A 25,525-nucleotide genomic window follows, 5' to 3' on the forward strand; every position below is an offset into this window, starting at 1 on the left:
CTTTTTCGAAATGATTATTAATTACCAACTGTTGTTTCAGATGTAGAAGAGCTATCAGCAAGGCTGAGTCTTATGGCAGCTGCATCCAGCGAACACGAACTTCTCAAAGAAGCTGGATTGAAACCATCCACTCCTGAAGAGGCTGGAACCTACCTCAATAACACATGTGTTTATTTAGAGCAGCTACTTAGTGGTCAGTATCTTATTTCATATACCTACATATTTTTTTTTTTTTTATTTAGAAATAACCGCATTAACCACGAAGGTCATCAGCGGGGTAACGAGAATACAATTAATGAGTTTACAAAAGTATGAAATTGTGTACAATTAAATCTTACTTACTAGGTTACATTTATTAAGGAATTGGAAAAGAGGTTTACAGTCGGTTTGCAGGTTAAGAATGTCTTTCATATTGTTTGAATAACCAGATATAGATTGTTTGTAAGCGGCGAATTCATCACATTCTGTTAGCACATGTTTTACTGATACTGGTATATTACATCTTCTGCATTTTGGTGCTTCGGTATGGGTAATGAGATGCTCATGAGTAAGTTTACAGTGTCCTAACCGAAGACGAGATAAGATGACTTGGTTCGATCTGTTGGTTGTATGTGGATTCCATGGACCAGTATCTTCTTTAACGTCTCTTAACTTGCTCGTGGATGTTTTCCATTTTTCACTCCATAAATTGAGAGTCATTGATTTTAGTAATTGTTTTGTATCTGCGGCTGGAATTGATTGTTCTGCCAATGTTGGTAATTGCGCAGCTGTGTAAGCCCAACGATCAGCGTTTTCATTTCCCTCGATTCCAGAATGAGAGGGAACCCATAGAAAAACTATTTTTGAGTCTGTTTGATGCAGACTGTGTAATATTTCTTTGATTAATATGACTATTGGATTTTTCCTATAGGTTTGTTGTATGAGTCTCAGTGAATTGAGTGAGTCAGATATTATTAAGGAGTGTTTGGTTTGTGCATTGGAAATGTGTTTCAACGCTTGTAATATGGCATAAAGTTCACCATTTAAGATGCTGTAGGAGCTGGGAAGCTTAAATAAATATTTGGTTTCATTGTTTATGTATACTGCTGCTCCTACACCTTGGGAAGACTTAGACGAATCAGTGAATAAGTGGGTATAATTTTTATATTTTGCGACTATTTGTTTATAATTTTGATATATAAGACGTGGATTGTTATCGTATTTATTATATTTCGTCAATTGGGTGTTTACCTGTGGGGTTCTGATAATCCATGGAGGAATGCTGTGTTCATTCATTAACCACGTTCTGGGGAAATTTTGGAGATTTAACGTTGATATATACCGGTGAATTCTAATATAAAAGGGTGGTGGAGAGGTGCTATGTTGAAAAGTTGATTTGAAACGATTACAGAATGTGTTTTTGTGAGCAGGAATTGATGGTATTGATGCTATTCTGGAGGCATAGGATAAACTAAGAATTTGTCGTCTGAAAGATAGAGCTGGTTCGCCCAGTTCGCAGTATAGGCTTTCTACAGGCGTTGTCCTGTAAGCCCCTAGAATTATTCTTATTGCGGTGTTGTGTATAGTATCTAAGCATTTTAATATTGAAGGACGAGCAGATGTGTATGCAATACATCCATAATCAATTTTCGATCGAATAAGGCTTCTGTATATTTTTAGCAGCATTAGACCATCAGATCCCCAAGACTTGTTTGCTAAGCATCTTAATAAATTTAAGCCCTTTTGACAAGAAAGAGTTAGTGTTTTAATATGATTTTTCCACGACAGACGTTCGTCGAATATCATGCCCAGAAAATTTATGTGTGGAGTATAGCTTAGTTTCTGGTTGTATAGGAATATTGATGGTCGATGCTGCTCTGGTATGTTTCTTTTTGAGAATAATATGCAATTTGTTTTGTTTGGGGAGAAATTGTACCCAGACATTATAGACCAACGTTCGAAGGATGTTATGCATTGCTGAAGGCTTTGAGCCATGGTGCTAAGACATCTTCCCTTGATAAACACGATCATGTCATCTGCGTAAAGTCTGGCTACAACTGGTTTCTTTAAATCTTTTAAGACATCATTCATAGCAATTAAAAATAAAGTTGGGCTGAGAATTGATCCTTGTGGTGTGCCGTTTAATTGTTTCTTGGTTGATGATATTGTTCCAGAAATTCGGACTTGGAATTCTCTTTGAGATAAAAAATTGCGTATGAAATTTATTATATTGCCTTTCAATCCCCAGTGATGTAGTTTATTTAGGATGATTTTATGGCATGTAGAATCAAAGGCTTTATTAATGTCAAAATAAATTGCTAGACATTTATCTTTAGTAGCAAATGCTTCGTGAATATGACTTTCTAGGTCAATAATGTTATCAAGTGTGCTTCTAGATGGTCGAAATCCGGATTGTTCGGGAATTAATAATTTGTGAGTTTCCAAAAACCATATTAGTCTCTTGTTGATTATTTTTTCTAGCAATTTACTCATGGAGCAGGTTAGGGAGATTGGCCTGTAAGATTCAGGCAAGAGTGAAGATTTGTTAGATTTAAGTATGGGGATGATTGTTGCTTTCTTCCAGATTAAGGGGAAGTCACTATTATTCCACATGTGATTAAAGATATTAAGCAGGATTTGTTTCGCCGTTTCTGGGAGATTTTTTAGAAAAACTGGAGGGATGTCATCGGGACCAGAAGAACTGTCTTTTAGTGATGAGAGAGATTCCTCCATTTCTTCTTTTGTCAGTGGCTTGTTTAGAGAATTAAGGTTTGCCAGCTCTTTGAATTCCGTAGGGAGGGCAATGTTATCATTAGTTATATTTCTGTTTATGGAAAGCTTATGATAATAGTCTGCGAATGCTTCACCTATTTCTTTTGTTTGGTTTATTCGTTTGCCGTCATAATCTAATGCTTTAATGACATGGTAAGTTTTGTTTCCATAAATACCTTGTATCTTCCTCCATGCCGATGATATTGTAGTGTTTCTGTTTATGCTTCCTACGAACTTCTTCCATGACTCTTTTTTACTTTTGCTGGTAATATATCTTGCTTTTGCCCTATGTTTTTTGTATTCAATTATACTTGTTGCGGTTTTCTCCCTCCTACATCTATTTAGAGCAGATTTGCTGTTTTGTATTGCTTCGGCACATTCGTCATTCCACCAAGGCACAGGTTTAAATTTCTTGATATGTTTTGTTTTTCCTATTGAAAATTCAGCGGCTTTTATGATTATTTCGTTAAGTTGAGTTACTGCTGTATTTGCGTCCTTCCACTCATTAATTTTGTATATGTTATTCTCAATGGTTTTTGAGAAAGAGCTCCAGTCGGCTTTCTTTATTTTCCATTTCTGATGGATACTATCTCCGTTTGATATTTTGTCTTTTATAATTGAATTCGTTAATTTTATAGGAAAGTGGTCACTGCCTAGTAAGTCATCCATAACTCTCCATTCAAGGTAAGGACTAATAGTTGAGCTACATAATGAAAGATCGATGCAAGAAGAATTGCCAGTAGCTATATTGAATCTAGTATTGCTGCCATCATTCAGTAAACTTATGTTCATGGTGTTGAATATGTTTGATAGAATTCGTCCCCTTCTGTCTGTTTTTTGAGAACCCCAGGAGTAATTGTGGGCATTAAAATCTCCTAGAAGAATGAAAGGAGTTGGAAGTTGATTAACTAGAGACTCCAGTTCATCCTCAATTAAATAATGGTCAGGAGGAATGTATATGTTGCAGATGGTGTAATTTAGTTGTGCTTTAATTTTTACGGCTATCGCTTCTAGGTTTGTATTTATTCTAATTTGTGTTGCTTGTAGATCCTTTGAGACGTAAATGGCTACGCCGCCACTCGCAACTTGTACATTTCGGTTTTTAACGAATTCATTGTATCCCCTCATTTTGTGGACATTTTCGTCTCGGAAGTGAGTTTCTTGTAGACACAATATGTCCAGAGAATGGAGAGCTATGATATGCTTTAGCATATTTAAACGGGTATAGTACCCATTTAAGTTCCACTGGAGTAATGACTCGAATGTATTTATTGGGTATCTTGAGATGTATTTGAGATATCAGATTGGGTATCACTGAAATCTTGGGATTGCTTTAGTAATTTCTTTTTTAGCCTTGTGACACGAGTTTTTAGTTTCTTAGTGTTTGCGTGAGGATGTAGTTCTTCTAACATATCTATTAGTTTTGGAATATTTTCTGTGAAGTCTTCCGCAATGCTAAGAACATCCCTCGATCCGTATGTATTTTCTAGGAGCTGTTTAAGCTGATGGCTGTTGATTATGAAGTGAGGAGAATGAGATTCGATATAGTTTATAATAGATTCAGTAAGTTCTATTTCTGGATCTGATGTATTAGATTTGGGTTTTTTGTTTTTCTGAACGACTGTTTGGGGAAGAGAGAAGGTAGAAGTATTGGGTGGCATTTGTTCTTCTGGAGTGGCTGGGGTCATATCTTCAGCTGTTCGTTTTGTTGCGGATGAAGTTGTTGACTTAGTAGTTTTGTCCGAGGTTGGGATATTTTCAGATTGAGTAGTGTGATCTGGATTTGTTACCAGATTGGATGTGATCAAAGCAGTATTGGCGATGTTTGCACAATTTTCTACTACTGAGGAACTTTCGGGTAGAATATTATTTATTGAGTGGGAATTTAAGTCATTAGGAGATGTTTCATCCGGTTGAGATATTGACGAGATTGGAACATTATGTGTGGGTTGTGATGATTGTTGGGAATGTGGGTTAATATTGCCCGAAGGGCATTGGGATGCAACATGACCCGATAATTTGCAGGTGAAGCAGCGTTGACTGTCTAGGGCTAAAAAGATATGATATGATAGATTATCATGTGTTATTTCTAAGAATTCGGGTATGGTAATATCTGGGGAAGGAGCGATATACACCTGTCTTCTGAAGCTGAGTATGTGTTGGTATTCTGGATTTGATGCACCTATTCTAAGAAAGTTTATTGGAGAAACTAATTTTAATCCAATATTTTCCAGTAAGGTTACAAGAGTTTCGTGTGGGATCGTTGGGCTTACATTCGATAATACTAGTCTGTCTGCTGGTGAAATTAGACGTCTTGCTTTGATGACTTCATTATTGACAACAATTTGACCATGATTAGTTAAAAACTCATCAACCAGTGATTTATTGGTTAGATAAACACATATTCTGTTGTGTGAAATTCTGCTACAGAAAATTATGTTTATTGGTTTTACCAGAGGTCCCAATTGGAGAAGATAATCTTGAAGTTTTGCTCCCCGAATGGAGCCGAAGATAAGTGCCTGGTCTTTGTTAGGATACTTGTAGATATTTTTTGAGACAGTGCTTGCATAAGATGTGTTGGAGGTATTCATATTATTTAAATTATTATCTGGGTGAGTGTTGGTGGATGAAGATTGATTTGTAAATGTTGGTTGTGACATTTTATTTAAAATATTCAAATTTGCTAAGTTATTTTGTTAAATATAATTATTGTCCAAAACATTTTTCCCAGGCCGACCCTGCCTTTTGTTGTTAAAAATTCTTTATTTCGCTAGGCGAGTTTTTACTAGCTAATTACTTTTCAGTCTTGTGTATCTGATATCTAACTTCAATCAGCCTAACAAAAATCGTCTGGATGCAGTTAATATTAAAAATTTACTCACAGTTGCTGTTCTTGGTATTTTATGTCACTGCACTAGTAAAACTTAACTATTAAAAGGCTTTTATTTAGCGGTAATTTGTTTAAATCGACCGTAAATTATAAAACGTGTGTTTACTAACAGGTCTCACAAACAAGTCCCACCTACATATTTTAAAATGTGGTAAAAATGAAACAATCATCCGTTGGTTAAAAATTTGACTTGGAAATTCAATTGACATTTTCAAAATCAGGGGGTAGAAAGATTCTACAACAGATATTTCTACTTATGATGAAATTTATATTACATACTACACTGTGTACATTCTAGATTGTAGTGGTACATTTATATTGTAGCACTACAATCTAGGGTGACTCTTAACTGACTACAACCTGCTTCCATCTCTATAGTTCTTCGATGATAGTTAAGTCAATGGGTAGCCATATTGTTATCTCTCCATCCCATTCGTGGACGTTCTAGATTAACTTAGGAAGGCGGTTATAAGGGAGTCCATGGCCCATCTTAGACGTTGTGATTTATTCTCTTGGACTACATCGCTAGCCCTATATATATCTGTTTGACAGTCAAACATAGGTTAAAAATAAAATAAATATATTCAAGGTAATTATGTACAGATCAAAATAAAAATAAAATATAATTCTGTATATTGTCCCGTGGCAGAGAAGTCCCCTCTGGATAGACGTCTGCAAAAGAAAAGCAAAATTAATAACAAAACGAAATATACTTACATCTCACTGCAGTGTAAGATACAAAACAGTCACTCGATTAAAATATTAATAATTTATCGGGAACTCGTTCACTTCACGGCTGCCGTTTAATTATGAGCCTGCGAATCACTTCAACACGGTGCACCTCGCTGCTCAAGTCGGCCTGTCTCAGTTTGCGAGATCACGTCAGTACGGTGCACCTCGCTACTCAGGTCGGCCTGCCTCACTCACTTCGCTTGGTCGCTTCAAGACTGGAGAATGTCCGTTCGGTGGCCTCCTTAAGTATCTCTCTGCCTGGGCTGTTTCGGAGAAGTGGAAATGAGTGAGGTTTCATGCTGCGCGGCTGGTGGAACTCTTACGGTTCCATCTGTCGGTGCGTGCTCGCGGCGTATCATTAGAGATAGTGCAAACACTCCTGACCATGGAGCTGCGCGAAGGCTGGGTTAAAATTCACGTAAAGGCTACTGCGCCGTGGTCAGGAGTGTTTGCACTATCTCTACAACATCAATGAGTCTTCCTACTGCTGCCCAAGTCATTCGGATTCTTCTTAGATACGGAGATACGCACCCCAAGTTGTAAAGCCAAACAAGAAGAAGAAGACTTTTTTTGCTATTTTATTGGGTAAAATAAAGTTAAATGAATTTCGACTCGATTTAAGTTCTCTGTTTAACCCAAGTATGACAACACCAAAAGGCACCGCTAGGAAAATATTCCAATTTGCGGTTCAGAGAGCCCGTATGAAACAAGTCTGTGTACTCTAATACATAGTATGCCATTAGTAAAATAAGAAAATCTACGGTTTCGTTTTGATTTAAATCTGTCTCCCTCCATCCTCCGATAGTACTATTTCTAGGTCTACCTGTTGTCAAGAAGGCTCTGAGGAAGATAAATTTACACCAACGCGACCGTAGTTTCTCGATATAAATTAAAACTATTTATTTCGCAGTATGGTTAGAACGCCCTCTAACGGGGAATAAGTGAAATGAATTTCGACTCGATTCAAGTTCTCTGTTTAACCCAGGTATGACAATACCAAAAGGCACCTCCTTGACAATAGGTAGACCTAGAAATAGTACCATCGGAGGATGGAGGGAGATAGATGTAAATCAAAACTAAACCGTAGATTGCCTTATTTTACTAATGCCATACTCTGTACTAGAGTACACAGACTCATTTCATACGGGTTCTCTGAACCGCAAATTGGAATATTTTCCTAGTGGTGCCTTTTGGTATTGTCATACCTGGGTTAAACAGAGAACTTGAATCGAGTCGAAATTCATTTCACTTATTCCCCGTTAGAGGGCGTTCTAACCATGCTGCAATATAAATAGTTTTAATTTATATCGAGAAACTACGGTCGTGTTGGTGTAAATTTGTCTTCCTCAGAGCTTCCTTGACAACAGGTAGACCTAGAAATAGTACTATCGGAGGATGGAGGGAGACAGATTTAAATCAAAACGAAACCGTAGATTTTCTTATTTTAATATAAAGTTGTTGCTAATTTGGCGTTACCATAATTACATATAAATACCAACCTCTTCCCGATTAAGTATCCAGCACTCACGTTGAGTTAGCAGAGCAGCATTACCGGACAATTGGAACTAATCAAAACCAAATTATCATGTTTACTTGTGTCTGGATTCTATACACTCGAAACAAGATTTGTTGTTTCGCTAGTGTTTTAACTGGAAACAGACTCCACTGAAAGATTTGTAACTCGTATTACTCGACGTGTTTTTCTTTTTTCTTGTATGTCAAGATGAGAGTGCATGCACGCCGTTGATGGATCACTAATTGGATACACTCAAGATTTAAATAAATAAGGGAGAAGCTAGGTACATAGCACTAATTAGTGGTTTAAATGGTTGTAGGTTGTTTCAAAAATGACACAATTGAGAGATTTAGCTTCTGCATACATTTTATAATTTTAATGACAATAATAACTGTATAATTACTATAATTACATATAAATTTTATTATTTAATTTTTGAATTTTTATTTAGCTTTAATTTTTAATTAATTTTATTTTAAGGAAAAACAGCTTTAAACAGAAAGATAGGGGCCACCACCACCAGTTGACATAATATTATGTTTCTTTTTTTAAGAGTCATAGAACTGCCTGTGGTGTACCCTGAAGCGAACTAAATATGGCTGTCTACTAAGCAAAATTATAAACAATTATTTGCAAATGGACATATTAGCGACATCTATTTAAACAAAAGAGAAAATAGAAAATTCTCTTTTAGGTCGGAATGCAGAATCCTTGGTGACAATCTATTATCTGTGCTTTTTAAAAATGCCTGAATGGCCTCTGAATCTAATTAAATCTAAAGCTGTATTTCCTTATTTTGTTTTACTCACATTTAGGTACTAAGGAAGCAGAATTTTGTTGAATTTTGATCTAGATAAGCGTACAGGTTGAAACGAAAAAAGGTGCGATGGACTACCCCAGCTAATTGAAATAGTTATTCGAAAATAATATTTCAACCAACCAAGAAAGCTATCGCTACACCCTTAGTTTAGTTCAGTCTCTCGAGGTGTGTGTTCGTCTTGTCCTAATCTTAGATATGAATTATGAAGATTCAGAATGAAAGCAAACAAAACTGTATTTTTAACTAATCATGTTTATTGTTCATAAAAATATAATAAAAATATGACTTAGTAGATGCATTAACAAATATATTCAAATTCTTGCCAAAAACTAACAATTCTTATATTATACTTATGACTTTTGGTATTGGTTTGCTGGTAACTTCTTGATGTCGAATGGTACTGCTGCTGGTTCTGCAACGGGCTCTGGGATTGTAGGTGTTGTATTACACCAGGCCTACGGATGTTGGTCGTTGCAGTCTTGGTGATGTGGTTGCAGTCTAGATGATTTTGCCCTCGTTGTTGTATCGCCGGCGATTTGAGGATGCTTGAAGCTCCCGGAGGGAGAAAAGTGGTTTTATTCCCAAAAACTATAAGATAAAAATGAAATATTAAAAAAAATAAAGTAAAATAATTCTTTAAAAATAAAATAACAAAGATGTGACGTTTGTAACGTTACAAGGTGATGAATGCAAATTGTACATGCTCCCATTTCCTCTATTTGTCGGTCTGTTTGCTTTATAAATTTTAAAAAGCTCAGATAATAGATTGTCACGAAAGATTTTGAATTCCGATCGAACCACATAGCTTTTGTAGGTGTTCTTTAAAACTTGCAGTTCTAAGGCAACCGCATTGCTGACCTGCTAACTATATAGGTAGGTAGCAAGACTAAGACCTTAGGAGCTGATGATCTTTTTGATTGGCTAGAACAATCGCGGAAATTGTCAAATGTCACTCCCACACGCAAACCTACGCTTGACAGTTGCTATTTTAACTGGCAATTGTCAACTAAGCAAACACCTCCACACCCTGGAGCTAGTAGACACACCTCTGTGCAGGAAGTGTGAATGAGATGACGAAGCTGTCGAGCATGTTCTATGTGAATGTCCGGAGTTATCGTCAATACGAGAGTATGCATTTGGCAAGCCGTGGTCTATACCTGGCGACATACGGGAGATGTCCCCTGGTGATTTGTCCACCTTTCTGGATATGGCAGAATGGATAATGAGCTAAGTACGACAAACCCCTGGGAGGATGCACAATGGGTTAATTGTGGCCTAAGTGCTGTGGGACTTGACTCGCCCTCCCTACTCTACAGATACATATCTTGAAGTTCTGTCAAGAGTGATTCTAAAATATGTTGGTGTTAAGTTATCAGTCAGAGTAGTATACTTTGAAAGTGAACGGAGAGTTTTTTGTTGGCTTGAACATTATATAGATGGATACAACACACTTCGGTTTTCGTTGCATTAGACAACCCTCGTCAACGCCTCCATTTACCAAAGTATTCCCTCCCATAAATCCCTACGGAAAGTTCATCTGCTTGTATTATTTCTGGAACATCCATGTCTTGCTGCAATGGCGTAGCCATCAGCGTAGCCAAATTTCTGCCAAGTTGTCCTAGACAGGTCAGTGATGTATAAATTAAGCAGTAAGAGTGCTAAACCAGATCCCTGCAGTAGTCCATTGCTGAGGTTCATTTGGACATTTTTATCTCGGTCAACTGTTTATCTATTTTAGTTTAGAAACTCGCAAATTAAAGGACTTTTCAGATCTACAACTTATATTTGAATTATTTTTCTTTAAAATATATATCGGATGAACAACAAGGATTTAGAAGTGGAAGATCATGTAACGATGCAGTTTTTGTGATAAGGCAAATAGCGGAGAAATCATTAGAACATAACAAACCAGCCTTTTTCTGTTTGATAGACCTAGAGAAAGCGTTTGATAGAATTCAATTAAAAGATGTGATACACCTACTATATGACAAAAATTTACCACTGTATAGAAATATGTAAGAAATAAAATAGAAATGAAAGTCAATGGAATAATAACAGAACCCATAGAAACAACCACAGGAATCAGGCAAAGAGATTCACTAAGCCCTCTACTGTTTAACATAATATTGGATGCAATAATAAAACAAGTGAAGAAAAAAAGAGGGTGCAAAATGGGCAATAGAGAGATAAAAATACTCTGTTACGCTGATGACACCGTGTTAGTAGCAGAGTGCGAAGACGACCTACAAAGATTATTGCACAAGTTCAACATTCACGCAAAAGAAATAAATATGAAAATATCAGCCCAAAAAACAAAAAGCTTAGTAATTGCCAAAGAACCAATAACAAACAAATTGGAGTTGGACAATCAAATTATACAACAAGTAATGACTTTCAAATATCTGCGAATTAATCTATCAGCCGACAACAATATCGAAGAAGAGGTAGAAGACCAAATAATTAAAGCCAGTAGAACGGCCGGATGCCTAAACGACACAATTTGGAAAAACAAACCCCTAAGATTGGAAACAAAGGCCCGAATATATAAGTCAGTTATTAGGCCAGTTATGACTTACACGGCCGAAACAAGACCAGATACAAACAAAACACGAAGACATCTGGAAACCAACAAAATGAAGATCTTAAGAAGGATTGCTGGAAAAGGACTACAGGATAGGGTAAGAAGTGAGGAAAGCAGACGCATATGTAGGGTAGACAATATAAATACCTGGGTAAAGAACAGAAAAGAAGAGTGGAATGAGTACATAAGCACGATGTCTGAATCAAGGATAGTAAGAATAGCCAGGGACAAGTCACCGTTAGGCAAGAGAAGTATAGGATGCCCAAGGAAAAGATGGAATGACAACTTAGGGGCAAAATGAAAGGCACCGTTGAAGAAAAACAGGCAGTACTGCCAATATAAAAGAAGAAGACGAAGAAGAAAAAAATATATATTATAAGTAACCTATTATAAGCAAAAATTATTTAACTTTTTACATTGATAAAAAAAACAAAGCAAAAATCAACTATACGTCTTAACGTAAACTTCTTTTTCTTCTTTTTCTTATAGCATCATAACCCTGGATGGGTCTTTGCCTGTCATATCTGGAATTCTTGTGCCCTTCTTTTCCATTGGTTTTCAGGTCGTCTTCCACGTCATCCAACCGTCTCGTTCTGGACCTTTCTTCTTTTTCGCCTTTGTATCGGCTTCCATTGTAATATTTTCTTTGTTGTTTTTCATCGTCTTGTCTCTGCACATGTTCCAGCCATGACAGTCTTTGACTTTTCACAAATCGTGCAATAGTTTGTTATAAGCTACAGTGGAACTTGCTTATGGCGTCATTGAAGATTCCAGTAAAAAATGACGCTACATCAAAGTGACGTTATAAAGTAGATAGAGAAAAATGAAAGTATGTAGTACTTCCTCTTAGTACTACAACTTGCCATATTGAAAAATAAAAAGCTAATTACTAAATTAAAATCTAAAAACAAAACGAGCCGAACACAATTTTACAGTAGCAAAAATTTCTTAAACAGACTGTTCTGAAACAGAAAATTTGACTGTTAGGATGGCACTGATGAAATGAGAAATCAAAGAACTGTACACAGTTGTCAAGGTCACGTAACTGTACACAGAAGGGATCATTTTATTGGCCCTTCTCACATAGAAGGAACAATGCCGCAAAGTCCGAAACGCATTGCACTTTTATTCTTCATGAAATAAAAAAAGGACAACCCACTGTACAATTTTATGACGCTATAAACGAGGGTTACTTCATTTTTAGCGGATAAAACCGGGTTTTTAATAATGTTATCGAATAGTGTTTGGCCGGACCTAAAAAAAATATATTAAAAAATTGACGTTACAGCCTAGATGACGTAACTACCGAGGCCGTAATATGGAAAACTAAAAACGGGGATATGTTGAATCAGTTGTGTACATGACTTTCACAAACGGCCGGAAACCAGAGTTGGGGCCGAGGGTAGTTATAAGGGGTCAAAGTCGCGGATTTTATTATTTTTTTTATGACGCTTATGATCGAGATAGTGCACCAAAATTTGGGAATAAGTAGGTCATGACGTACCTAAGTAAAATCTTTAGGGGCTCAACGCTGCGTGGCCGACAAAGGGGTGGGGGTAGGGGTGAATATAAAAAATATAACGGGTTTTTTGCGACATTCGTGATTGAGATAGTGCACCAAAATTTGGGTATAAGTAGACCATGACATAAATAATTAAAATCCCCAGAGCCGGAAACCAGAGTGGGGAAGGAAGGTAGTTTTAAGGGGTCAAAGTTCCGTTTTTTATTATTTTTTTTTGTGACGCTCATAATCGAGATAGCGCGCCAAAATTTGGGAATAAGTAGGTCATGACGTAACTAAGTAAAATCTCCAGGAGTGGAACGCTGCGTGGTCGACAAAGGGGTGTAACAGGGGTAAATATAAAAAAATGTAAGGGGTTTTTTGCGACGTTCGTGATTGAGATAGTGCACCAAAATTTGGAAATAAGTAGACTATGACATAACTAAGTAATATCCCCAGAGGAGGAAACCAGAGTGGCGGATGAGGGTAGTTATAAGGGGTAAAAGTCGCGGTTTTTATTTTTTTTTTGTGGCGCTCATGATGGAGATAGTGCACCAAAATTTGGGAGTAAGTAGGTTATGACGTAACTAAGTAAAATCTTCAGGGGCTGAACGCTGCTTGGGGTACAAAGGGGTGGTAGGCAGGGGTGAGTATAAAAATATATGGGGGTTTTTTGCCGTTCTTGATCGAGATAGTGCACCAAAATTTGGGAATAAGTAGATCATGACATTACTAAGTAAAATGTCCAGGGGCGGAACACTGCTTGGGGGGACAAATGTTGTGCCGGGTCACAAAAAAAAATAATACACACTGCGACTTTGACCCCCTAAAACTACCCTCATCCCCAACTCTGGTTTCCGGCTCTGGGGATTTTACTTAGCTAAGTCATGGTCTACTTATTCCCAAATTTTGGTGCACTATCTCAATCTAGCACGTCGCAAAAAACCCCTTATATTTTTTATATTTACACCTACCCCCACCCTTTTATCGGCCACGCAGCGTTCCACCCCTGGAGATTGTACTTAGTTACCTCATGACCTACTTATTCCCAAATTTTGGTGCACTATTTCGATCATGAGCGTCACAAAAATAATAATAAAAACGGCGATTTTGACCCCTTATAACTACCCTCATGTCCAACTCTGGTTTCCGGCTCTGAGGATTTTACTTAGTTATGTCATGGTCTACTTATTCCCAAATTTTGGTGCACTCTGTCAATCACGAACGTCGCAAAAAAACCCCTTATATTTTTTGTATTCACCCCTGCCCCACCCTTTGTCGGCCACGCAGAGTGCCACCCCTGGAGATTTTACTTAGTTACGTCATGACCTACTTATTCCCAAATATTGGTGCACTCTCTCGATCATGATCGTCACAAAAAAATAATAAAAACGGCGACTTTGACCCCTTATAACTACCCTCATCCCCAACCCTGGTTTCCGGCTCTGGGGATTTTACTTAGTAATGTCATGATCTACTTATTCCCAAATTTTGGTCTACTATCTCAATCACGAACGTCGCAAAAAACCCTTTATATTTTTTATATTCACCCCTACCCCCACCCCTTTGTCGGCCACGCAGCGTTCCGCCCCTAGAGATTTTACTTAGTTACGTCATGACCTACTTATTCCCAAATTTTGGTGCACTATCTCGATCATAAGCGTCATAAAAAAAATAATAAAATCCGCGACTTTGACCCCTTATAACTACCCTCGGCCCCAACTCTGGTTTCCGGCCGTTGGTAAAAGTCATGTACACAACTAATTCAACATATCCCCGTATAGTTTTTCCATATTACTTATCACGCACAAAATCCGCTTCTATCTCTCCGACTATTATGTTTCACTGTATTTCTATTCCTCTGTATTAAACTTTTTAGAACTTTTAAATAGCTGCATAAGATTTTTACGCGAAATCCATGATTTTTTAAACGCTTTTTTAAACGCTTTTCTTTACTTCAATAGTTTGCATCAAATCTTTAGACGTTAATTTGACTGACTTTTCTTCAATGCAAATGAATGAAAATTTGGAGACATATTCATTCGCGGGAACAATACACGAATAGTCAATAATTTTTTTTGTTTATTAATTGTTTAAATAAAAAAACGATTTTAATGGAAAATGTTTAAATTCTCTTGTTTTTTACAATGTAGAAACTTGAAACTTTTACGGATTGTAGCTAATGATATGAACTATACATAATTCACTTTTTACGTTATGCTTCAGAAATAAACAATAAAGTTTCAAATTTTGAACGCTTTTAATATAAGCCTTATATATTTGTTTATATATAAATCGGCGTTTATTGGTGTCAAATTTCAATACGATACGAAACAAAACTTCAACCAAAACTCGAATTCAAAAAATTCGTGTTTTTATCGTAGTCTTAGAAAAACCACCTGTAGAGACGTTTTTTGCTACGATTAACATTAGAATTCGTTTTGTCGTATTAATTAATTAAACGCTTTTCTTTAGTTCAATCGTTTGGGTCAAATCTTTGGACGTTAATTTGACTGTCTTTTCTTCAATGCAAATGACTAAAATTTTAAAAATTAAAATAAAAAAAAATTTTTTGTTTATTAATTGTTTAAATAAAAAAACCATTTTAACGGAAAATGCTTAAATTCTCTTGTTTTTTACAATGAAGACACTTGAAACTTTTACAGATTGTAGCTAATTATATGAACTATACATAATTTCACTGTTTACTTTAATTGTTTACGTTATGCTTCATAAATAAACAATAAAGTTTCAACCTTTTTGCCGATTCCGACTACTTTTCATGTTTGTACATCATATGTTTTATACATATTTTAAAAAACATAACGATATATTTTAATGTTTGAAAAGTGTAAGACTAAAAAGTAAAAAATAAAAAAATATGAAAAAAATATTTTTAAGAAACGCTTTTCTTTAGTTACGAGTGACTAAAATTAAACATATTATAAAAAATCAACTAAAAAGCAAAAAATAAAAAAAATTGAAAAAATCCAACACATTCGTTAAAGAAAAGCGTGGTGAGAAAACCGTTTATTCGATGAAGACGTGCCACTCTTTTCTTTCACGAATGTGTTAGATTTTTTCAGTTTATTTTATTTTTTGCTTTTTAGTTGATTTTTTATATGTTTAATTTTAGTAACTCGTAACTAAAGAAAAGCGTTTCTTAATAATATTTTTTTCATATATTTTTATTCACAGATAGACTGAAATACATATTTTAATGAATAATTATTACAATCTATTATAATACTAAAGAGGTTTGTTATGAAGTTTGCGTTACCTTCAGAACGAACGCAAATACCATCTAGACACCTTCCGTTAAAATTAAACGTTCAGGAACAAACAATGATTTGTTTCGTTTTGTGCTGCTGTCATTTAGGAATAGATTAAAAGTCACTTGTCGCACCTGCACCTGCAACAAACAAACAAAATGAAAATGGATATTTTCTGCTTTGTATTCTGTAATCTTTTGTTGCTGTTTGCGTACAAACGATGGCTTTAAATTAAAAAAATACAGCGATATGTAAGCAGTGGTAAGGGATGGCAAAAGCGAAGTATTTTAGAGAATCGGTTCAGCGGATCCAAATCACTGTATCCGGCAGTGATCCAGTCGCAGTTGATTCAAAAGATCAAATTATTTTTTATTGAAAAAGAATTATGAAGCAAAATTGTATTGGTATCTTCTCGAGAATTTCAATAGAAATCCTCACAATAGCACGACTACTTGATGACTTAAAAAATGTCTACTTTTGGATCATTCCATTATTTTCAAATAGCCAGATAACTGATTAACTTCAGATCGGACTCGTCCATCTTCATTAGTACAAATCAAAATAAAAATATGAGGCCATTGTGACGCGTATTAGTTTGTCAGTGGAAGCAAATAGGAAAAACAGGAAACGTAATTTGCGCTTTTCCTGCGGCACGTGACAGGCTGATTATTTCCTGCTACACAGAGCTGGCTGATTTTCTTTGCATCTGTCATTCCAACGATGTGTTTAAAAACATTACAGAACATTATGTTTAAATGTAATACACGACAGCATAATTTACAGTTTTTGTAGGACATTCTTGGCATACAATAAACCAAAGCAAATATATATACATATATTATGAGAAAAATTTTGGGATTTGCCAGAAGTTATTATAAGGGTATGGTTATGACTGGGAAAAGAATTAGAGAAGGAAAAACATGGTTAACATGAGTTTTAATCATCAGATGGGAATTTTCTTGTATTACCTAATGTATTCCGTTATATGTTCTTTTCATCCTTTATAATTTTTTAATTTCACAACAAGTTTCTTAAATTTCTCAATACAATACGGTATAACCCAGTTGCTACCCTTCTAAACAATATGCTGTGCGATAGATCTTTTCAAAATGGGCTCCCTCAAGGATCGGTGCTTGCCCCAATCCTCTTCAATCTGTATATATCTGACATCCCTTCAACGATGGTCAAGAAATATGAATATGCTGATGATGTAACACTAGCTACCCGCCATAACACAATAGAAGACAACAGTAGAATAACAAGCAAGCAAAAAACGAGCCTGAAGTATATTTTAATAACCTGCTACGTTTTAACCCATACGCGAAATATCTGGGCATCACAATGAATAGAACGCTATCATTCAAAAAATATCCTGAACATTAGCTCTAAGTTTGATCTACTCAGTTCCCGAATACTGCGTTCCAGTGTGGCTGAACAGCATGAGGTTTATCAGCAGATATATTAAAAGTACCCCTATTCCATGGCTCCTGTTTTGTGTTATATTACACATCAAGATATCCGTAGACAAGACAGTCAGTCTCCTAAGAGAATATAAAAAGATAATTGCAAACTCACGATACATATAGATGTTATAAGATATCGCACTGAAGCGGCTTAAATCTAGATCGCTCCCACTCCTTATGAAAAGACAACTACATGAAGAAGATTAAGATTTCATCAACCACGCAAAATGGAAGGAATGCTGGGAAACGGTAGCCCCACCAGGGATAGCAATAAACCCCAGTGAGAGCTTACCAGGTATGGATTTAACCAGCTTCTATAAAACAAAAACAGTGGAAGACTACAAATCGTATTAGAACATCCCATGGGCTGTGCCACGATTCACTATTTATGGGGACTGTTGACTATCAAACATGACAAACTCATAGAACTATTACATCTTTCAGGACTTGACACTAAGGACATCCAGATTATAAAAAATCTATATTGGAATCAAACAGCCCACATAAAGAATGGACATATGGTGAGCGAAAACATAACCATTTCTAGAGGGGTTAGACAGGGATGTATTCTTTCGCCACTGCTTTTCAACCTGTACACGGAACAAATATTTCTAGAGGCACTGGAAGAGTACAATGAGGGCATCAAGATTAATGGCGTACCAATAAGTAATTTTCGATATGCAGATGATACTGTTATACTAGCCGATAACATCGAAGATTTACAGATGATGCTAAATAGAGTAAATACAACTGGCAACCAATTTGGACTGAAGATCAATAGAAAGAAAACTAAATTTATGGTGATCAGTAAAAAGAACATTCAACATATCGACCTGAATATTGAAGCCGAACGTATTGAAAGAGTACACCGATTTAAATATCTGGGATATACAGTAAATGATAAGTGGGACCCAGACGTAGAGATTAGGATCCAAATTGAAATAGCAAGATCCAAATTCATAAAAATGAGAAAGCTCTTAAGCAACCGCAACCTAAGCGTTAACCTCCGATGGCGCGCCACAAAATGCTATGTACTCTCTACGCAACTTTACGGAGTAGAAGGGTGGACGTTAACAGCAGCAACTATAAAGAGGTTAGCGGCTCTAGAAATGTGGCTGTATCGACGCATACTGAGAATTCCTTGGACAGACAGAGTGACCAACACAGAGGTATTGAGACGAATGGGTAAAGAGTTGGAATTGTTAACAACTGTTAAAAGGAGGAAAGCGTCATACCTGGGCCATGTGTTCCGTAATGATAGGTACAGTCTGCTACAGCTTATCGTCGAAGGCAAGATTGAAGGTAGAAGAGGTTTGGGCAGGAAGAAGAAATCCTGGCTGAGAAACTTGAGAGAATGGTTTCAAATACCAGAAGCTGCGAACATAATGCATGCGGCACAAAACAGAGAAACCTATCGTTTGATGGTCGCCAACCGTCGGTAGAAGACGGCACATAAAGAAGAAGAAGTTGACTGCTGACACCCATGTGACTGCGGATAACCTCGCTAAATCATTGAGCACATTGTGATGGAATGTCTGTCCCCTGACGGCATACTCTGGTAGCATGATCGACTTCTTCCATGTCACAAATGCTGCACTGGAGTGGATTAATGATCTCCACACAAAACTATAGGTACTTACTTTACTTTATCGCGTCCGGACATGTCATTCATATAATTTCAGCCCAGTATCGGGCTACATCGGTTCCATCTTTGTTGGCGAGCCATTAATCTTCAAGGGTATACCTATGGGGACAGTTTCTGCATGTAAGAAGATTTCCATATTTTCTGTTTCTCCACAGTCACAGTTCACATCATCTTGGTCTATTTTCCGCCATTTTACCATATTTGATTTTACTGGAGCGACCCCCGTTCTTATCATATTCATAGTTTTCCACGTTTTAAAGTCTAGAAACTGGCCGGTCCATTGAACCTGGAAGAGGAAAATACTCAGGCGGTTCATCCTGCACTGTTCCAAGGAAGCTTTTCCTGGATTTTAGTCGCTTTCGTGCTGTTCGAGCTTTGTATAGGACATGCCGCTCGTCCGAGATCTGTTTAATTTTCTCCATGTGCACTGCAAAGTCTCTGCGTGTTGAGGGTTCTGCAAAAGCTGCTTCTTTAAATAGATTTGAGAGTGGCGTTGGTTTCATGCACCCCGTTACTATCCTGCATGTCTCATTTAGCGCAGTATTAACTTGTTTGGTGTGGGCCGTGGGCAGATCTGCCCCAAACGGGGCACGCATATTCCGCACTTGAGAAACACAGTGCGTGTGCCGTTGTTCTTAAGACGCCAGGACATGCACCCCATTTACTTCCCGTTAGCTTTCTGAATATGCTGTTCCTAGTTGTTACTTTCCCACTCGTTTTTATGGAATGTTGTCTGTAGGTGAGGGACCGGTCCAGAGTTAATCGAAGATATATAGATTGGTCTGTGTGACACTGTGTGTTCTAATATATTACCATTCCACGCAACTTAGAGTTTTGGCTTGGTTTCCTTTTCGCGAAGGTGAAAGGCGCAGACTTGGGTTTGAAAGGGCTTGGTTCTCAGAGAATTCTGCAGGTAGTACGCTGTCATTCTTTTTAAGGCGGCAGTTTCGATATTCTCCTCCACTTCTTCAAAACTATTTCCTTGAGCACATATTGCGAGATATTCAGTTGGCGTAGATGGTCTTTTGTATATATTGTTGTAGCTTGTAGAATTGTTTTTTTAAAGAAATTCAAAAAAATTATAGTTCAGCATTTAATAAAAAAATTAAATTTATATCAAAGACCATGAGATCATAGATTGTCATCCCAATCTAATTTAGTTATTAAACAGTGTTTCGGGAAAGTGAAAACGATTAGTGATAATGATTCGACGAAATGAATTGGTACACTAACAAAGAATTCGGGATTAGAAAGTGGACATATCGTTTGGCGAGAACAATGTTTTTAAAATGTTTCCGGGAAGGTTTAATGATGGTAAACACATTGTTTTAGTTTTTAGAAGTAAAAGTAGTATGTAGGAAAAATATACTATATAAGTATGATATTTCTTAAAATTTGACAAATTGGAAAGTTATATAGAAAAATATTTGGTTCTTAAGAAATGGGTATGAAGGTTTGAGAGAGGCTTTTTTTTGATTGGGTGGAAAAGATCGGTAGAAGGGATAAGAAAGTTTGGAGTCTGAATTTGCGAGAGAAGAGAGGGTCACTGTATAATGGATATCTGGTGAGAGCAGTCGAGTTTTCAAAAGTGAGAAATCAGTGTAGAGTGGTGTTATCGGCGTTTGCGAGCAGAATGAAGTTTAGGCCAAATTGTCGACCGGTTGAAAAGTTAATTTTCCTGGTCCGAGGGAGATTCCTTTGTTTTGTCTAGAACGAGTAGCTGATTGATATCTATTTGCACAAGATATCGAGCAAGGAGAAAATTGAGTAAGAGATTTCGAGCAAGTCGTGTGTGTTGTTTGGGAACCAGTTTGGACGAGAGAAACCTTTTTGCAACATTCAGAGAGTACGTTGGGAGAATCGAAGACCACGCAATCCGCAAAAAAGAGGAAGTGAAGAAACAAAAAGGTTAGTCAAATCATTTGTCGGAATGGAGAGAATTTGTTTATATCAGAACCATATTTACTTATTTGTTTATTGAACATTACTATAACGCAGTTAGTCATTTAAAATTTAAGAATTCAATTCAAATGAATAAGAGTAAATTTTATTAAATTTAGTATGAGAAAATAATAATTTATTTAAATAATTTTTTTAAACAAAGAGATATCAGAATTAAAGTTTGATTTATTAAGTAAAAAATTGTTGCAACAAAGTTAAATTTAGTATTTTTTTTTAAATCATATGTACACGGCTTATTTGGTAAATGAATAATATATTACATTTATATGATATTCAATGTTTTTAATTTCCCTGTTCCATCCCGGAAGAAGTAAGCAACTAGAAATACTAGAAGCCACAAATCATAGGTATTCTAGCAAATACAAAATTAGCCCTGAGAATAAAATTTATTGGAATATTTAATTTGAATTTAGTTTTGTTTTACATAGGCAGTGATTAAAGTAATTGAATAATTAATTAAATTAAGAATTTGCTAGTCAATCTAAATAAAGAGATAAAGTAGAGCATAACAATATATTGAAGAGAATTGGTGCTAAAAAACTTCCCTGTGGAAGGTAGTTATTTTGAACTCTCCACCTGCTTACTTTGCCCTCCGGCATAACGAAAAAATGTATGTTTTGCAGTAAGGAAGATACGACCTTACCCAGATGGTGGTCATTGAGAGTGTAGTATAATTTGCGGAGCAACGTTTTGTGTCTTACTGTGTCATAGGCTGCTGTCAAATCTACGAAAGCAGCCCCTGTTATAAGTTTTTCTTCAAAACCCTCTTCAATGTGTTCTGTTAGTGCGAAGACTTGACCGGTGCAAGATTTCTTCTGGTAGCACTGCAACCCGGGGTGGGTCTTGGCTGACTGGTGGGTCGTCCATGATAGCTGGGTCAGTGAGTAACCCCATTGTTCTTATTGCATGATTTGCCGGGTCTGAATCCTCCTTGTTGTGGGATGAGGTGCTTGTCGACATTTTTTTCTATTCTGGCGAGGATGAGGATGAGTCTTTCGTATAGTTTGAAAAAGTGACAACAGCGAAATAGGTCTGTCTGTATCTATGAGGTAGCTATAGGTCTGTAACAATTGTTGTTACAGACAGTGAGCACGTAAAGTAGTGATGTTGAAAAAGTAACTATTCGTTACAAAGTACTCGTTACTTACGAATGCCGAAAGTAACGATTACTATACAGCGAGGCAAATCGTTACTTTGATTACTCTTGATTAATCTGATTAATTCGTTACTTCGTACCAATCGTATCAGAGCGAGTACCTATTGTATCTACAATCGGTTGATATCGGAATCGGGCCGGTACTTCACGAGTATCTACCATAACAATAAAATGGAGGTCAGAATAGATGGACAACTTACAGAATCTATAGATATAGGCAGCGGAATAAGATAGGGAGACTCATTGAGTTGTATGCTCTTCAATTTAATCATGGATGAATGTTTATGTACTTTTGGATGCAATTTTATTTGGATTTTATACTGCAATTATGCATTTCCACCTATTTCTCTGTTGAAAACTTTTTCCTGTTTCACTTTTCCCTAAAAATCATTTATTTTTTCCTAAATGCCTTGGTCTATGTGTATTTTATTTTTATTATCCGAAAATCTAAAATAATATCTGCCCGGGCCAAAAAATTAGTAGAATTTATAAAAAAATTCATTTTTAATTATTAATTAGTCTGGACAATTTTATGTCGGGCACCCTTTGTTTTAAATAATTTTTAACATAATAGATTACACATATCATTTAATTTCTATCCATTAAATAGATCGGTGAAGGTCGTTGTTATATCGGATCTTATACGAAATACTGAGAAATGCGACTCTCGATATGATTACCGGTACTCAAATATAAAAGTAATAAAAGTATATACAAGTTTATACAAAAGTAACAATTTGTAACGATTACTCGAAAGTAACTATAATCAACATCACTTACGTAAAGGTTGGAATAAATTCATTTTCTCGAGAATGGACGATTTTGGAAAAAAATCATGAAACAGGTCAATTTTTATTTTTAAATTACGACTTTCTGGCATATATATCATACTAGTGACGTCATCTATCTGGCCGTGATGACGTCATCGGTGATTTTTTAAATAAGAATAGGGGTCGTGTGATAGCTCATTTGAAAGGTAATTCAATTCTCTACTCAGTGGTATAAACATTAACATAATTACTATTTATACAGGGTGTCCAAAAGAAAATTTTTGAATTAATTTTATTGACATAAAAAGAAGAATGAATGTAATTTATTTAATTCAAAACACATTTTACTGCTCTCAGAAAACAGAAAAATTATTTATTTGAAAAATAATCATCGCTTTTCGCTTAAATTAAATGTTCAAACTGTTGAGAGGCAGGTGGTTGGCTGCATTAATATTAAATTTAAGCAAAAAAGAATATTTATTTGTTAAATAAACATGTTTTTTCTGTTTTCTGAGAGCAGTGAAATGTATTTTAAATTAAATAAATTATATACATTCTTCTTTGTATGTCAATAAATTTAATTAAAAAAAATTTTTTGGACACCCTGTATAAACAATTATTTTAATGTTTACACTACTAAATAGAGAATTGAATTACCGTTCAAATGAGCTATCACACGACCCCTATTCTCATTTAAAAAATCATCGATGACGTCATCACGCCCAGATGGGTGACGTCACTAGTACGATATATATGCCAAAAAGTCGTAATTTAAAAATAAAAATTGACCTGTTTCGGGATTTTTTTTCCAAAATCGTCCGTTCTCGAGAAAATGAATTTATTCCAACCTTTACGTGCTCACTGTATATGTTTTGATGTAGATATATTTCATTTTGTATTATATTTATATTTGTGTGGGTAATGCGTTATAATAATTTATAAGTGTATTTTCCATGTACCCATAGGTACGCTAAATAAATATGTAAATATTTTCATTACTTTTTTTCTTCAAGCGTCGTATACTATTCAATGTGTATCTGACACAAATCTCTATATTCTTTCCCTATCTCAATAACATTTATTTATATATTTTCTGGGTGTATTCTTTCTACCACATTTCTGTTTCCTGTCTAAAGTAATTGGTTTTCAAATCCTTACTGTTACATATTTTCCCAAAATCCCTCCCAAAATAATAATAATTTATAATTTATTCCTGTAGAAAGCCTCAAACTTTCTCGTTTAAAAGTTTAAGCCAAATCCAACTAATACCTTCCATTCAATACGTCTTTCCAGAGAAACATTTAATTATTTTTTGCTACACTTGGCATTACTGTTAGAATTGGGGTATGGAAATTCTATATAATTTATTTAATTGTACAGGCATTAAGGGTTTATTCGGTAGTTTAAAGGATTCGTTTTCACCAGCACGTGTCTGGGGTGTGCAGAAGAGGAGAAAATGTTTGGCTCTCGTAAAGGCAGGAAAATAAATTGGGATTTTTAACAAAGAATGTTTAAAAGAAATAATGATCGTTCATCGTTTTTTACAGTCTATCATTAGATTTTTGGATTTTTTTTCTCAATATTCTTCTTCTTCAGGTGCCATCTCCGCTACGGAGGTTGGCAATCATCATAGCTATTTTTAATTTTTGAGGCAGTAGCTCTAAATAGTTGTTTTGAGCTGCATTTAAACCATTCTCTCAGGTTCTTCAGCCATGAAATTCGTCTTCTTCCGGTGCTTCTTCTGCCATCTATCTTTCTTTGCATTATGAGTCGCAGGATGCCATACTTCTCGCCCCGCATCACATGTTCGAGATACTGTAGCTTTATTTCTTTAATTGTAAGTTCAACTTCCTTCTCTTTACCTATTCTTTTGAGTACTTCATTGTTCGTAACTCTATCTACCCAGGAAACCCTAATAATTCTTCTATAGGTCCACATTTCAAAGGCGTTAAGTCGTCTCATTTTCTCTGGATTTAACGTCCATGATTCCACTCTAGTACACTGTATACGTAACATTTTGTTAGTCGTACTTTAAGAGCTTATATTAAATCTTTGCTACATATGACCTTGTTTCCCAAATAGGAAGACGATCAGTGAGAAGACCACGAAAACGATAACTTACTGGAGGCACATTAAAAAACAGACATGTCTATAGAAAAAGAAGAAGAAAAAGAATAACATTCTAAAACCGATACAAAAAGATTTTTGTATCCAAATAGATATAAAAATATTTCCATTCTATTGTGGGCAATTGTATTATATTATCTTGCAATTTAAATCAATGAAAAAATACTTTTTGTCTGGTCCTGGTTAAAGCAGGTAAATTTGTAAAACAACATAATCCTGATTTAAGAATTCGAAAAAAACAGGAAACCAGTAAACGAACAACAAACACGCAACTTAAAATATATAAGCCAATACCGAAGATAATCTTTTTTAAAATTCCTAATCACCTACACAACAGGA

General features: G+C 35.8%; 1 protein-coding gene across 1 annotated transcript in view; it reads left to right on the forward strand.

The window, feature by feature from the left end:
- The window catches only part of LOC114332026 (tumor necrosis factor receptor superfamily member wengen), a 333,411-nt gene that overhangs the window by 281,332 nt on the left and 26,554 nt on the right, over positions 1 to 25,525 (forward strand). The window contains exon 3 of the mRNA XM_028281729.2: positions 41 to 193. Within this exon, the coding sequence (XP_028137530.2) occupies positions 41 to 193 (153 nt within the window). The remainder of the gene's footprint in view (positions 1 to 40; positions 194 to 25,525) is intronic.

The sequence above is a fragment of the Diabrotica virgifera genome, chromosome 1 (genome assembly GCF_917563875.1).
Source record: "Diabrotica virgifera virgifera chromosome 1, PGI_DIABVI_V3a".
NCBI lineage: Eukaryota > Metazoa > Arthropoda > Insecta > Coleoptera > Chrysomelidae > Diabrotica > Diabrotica virgifera.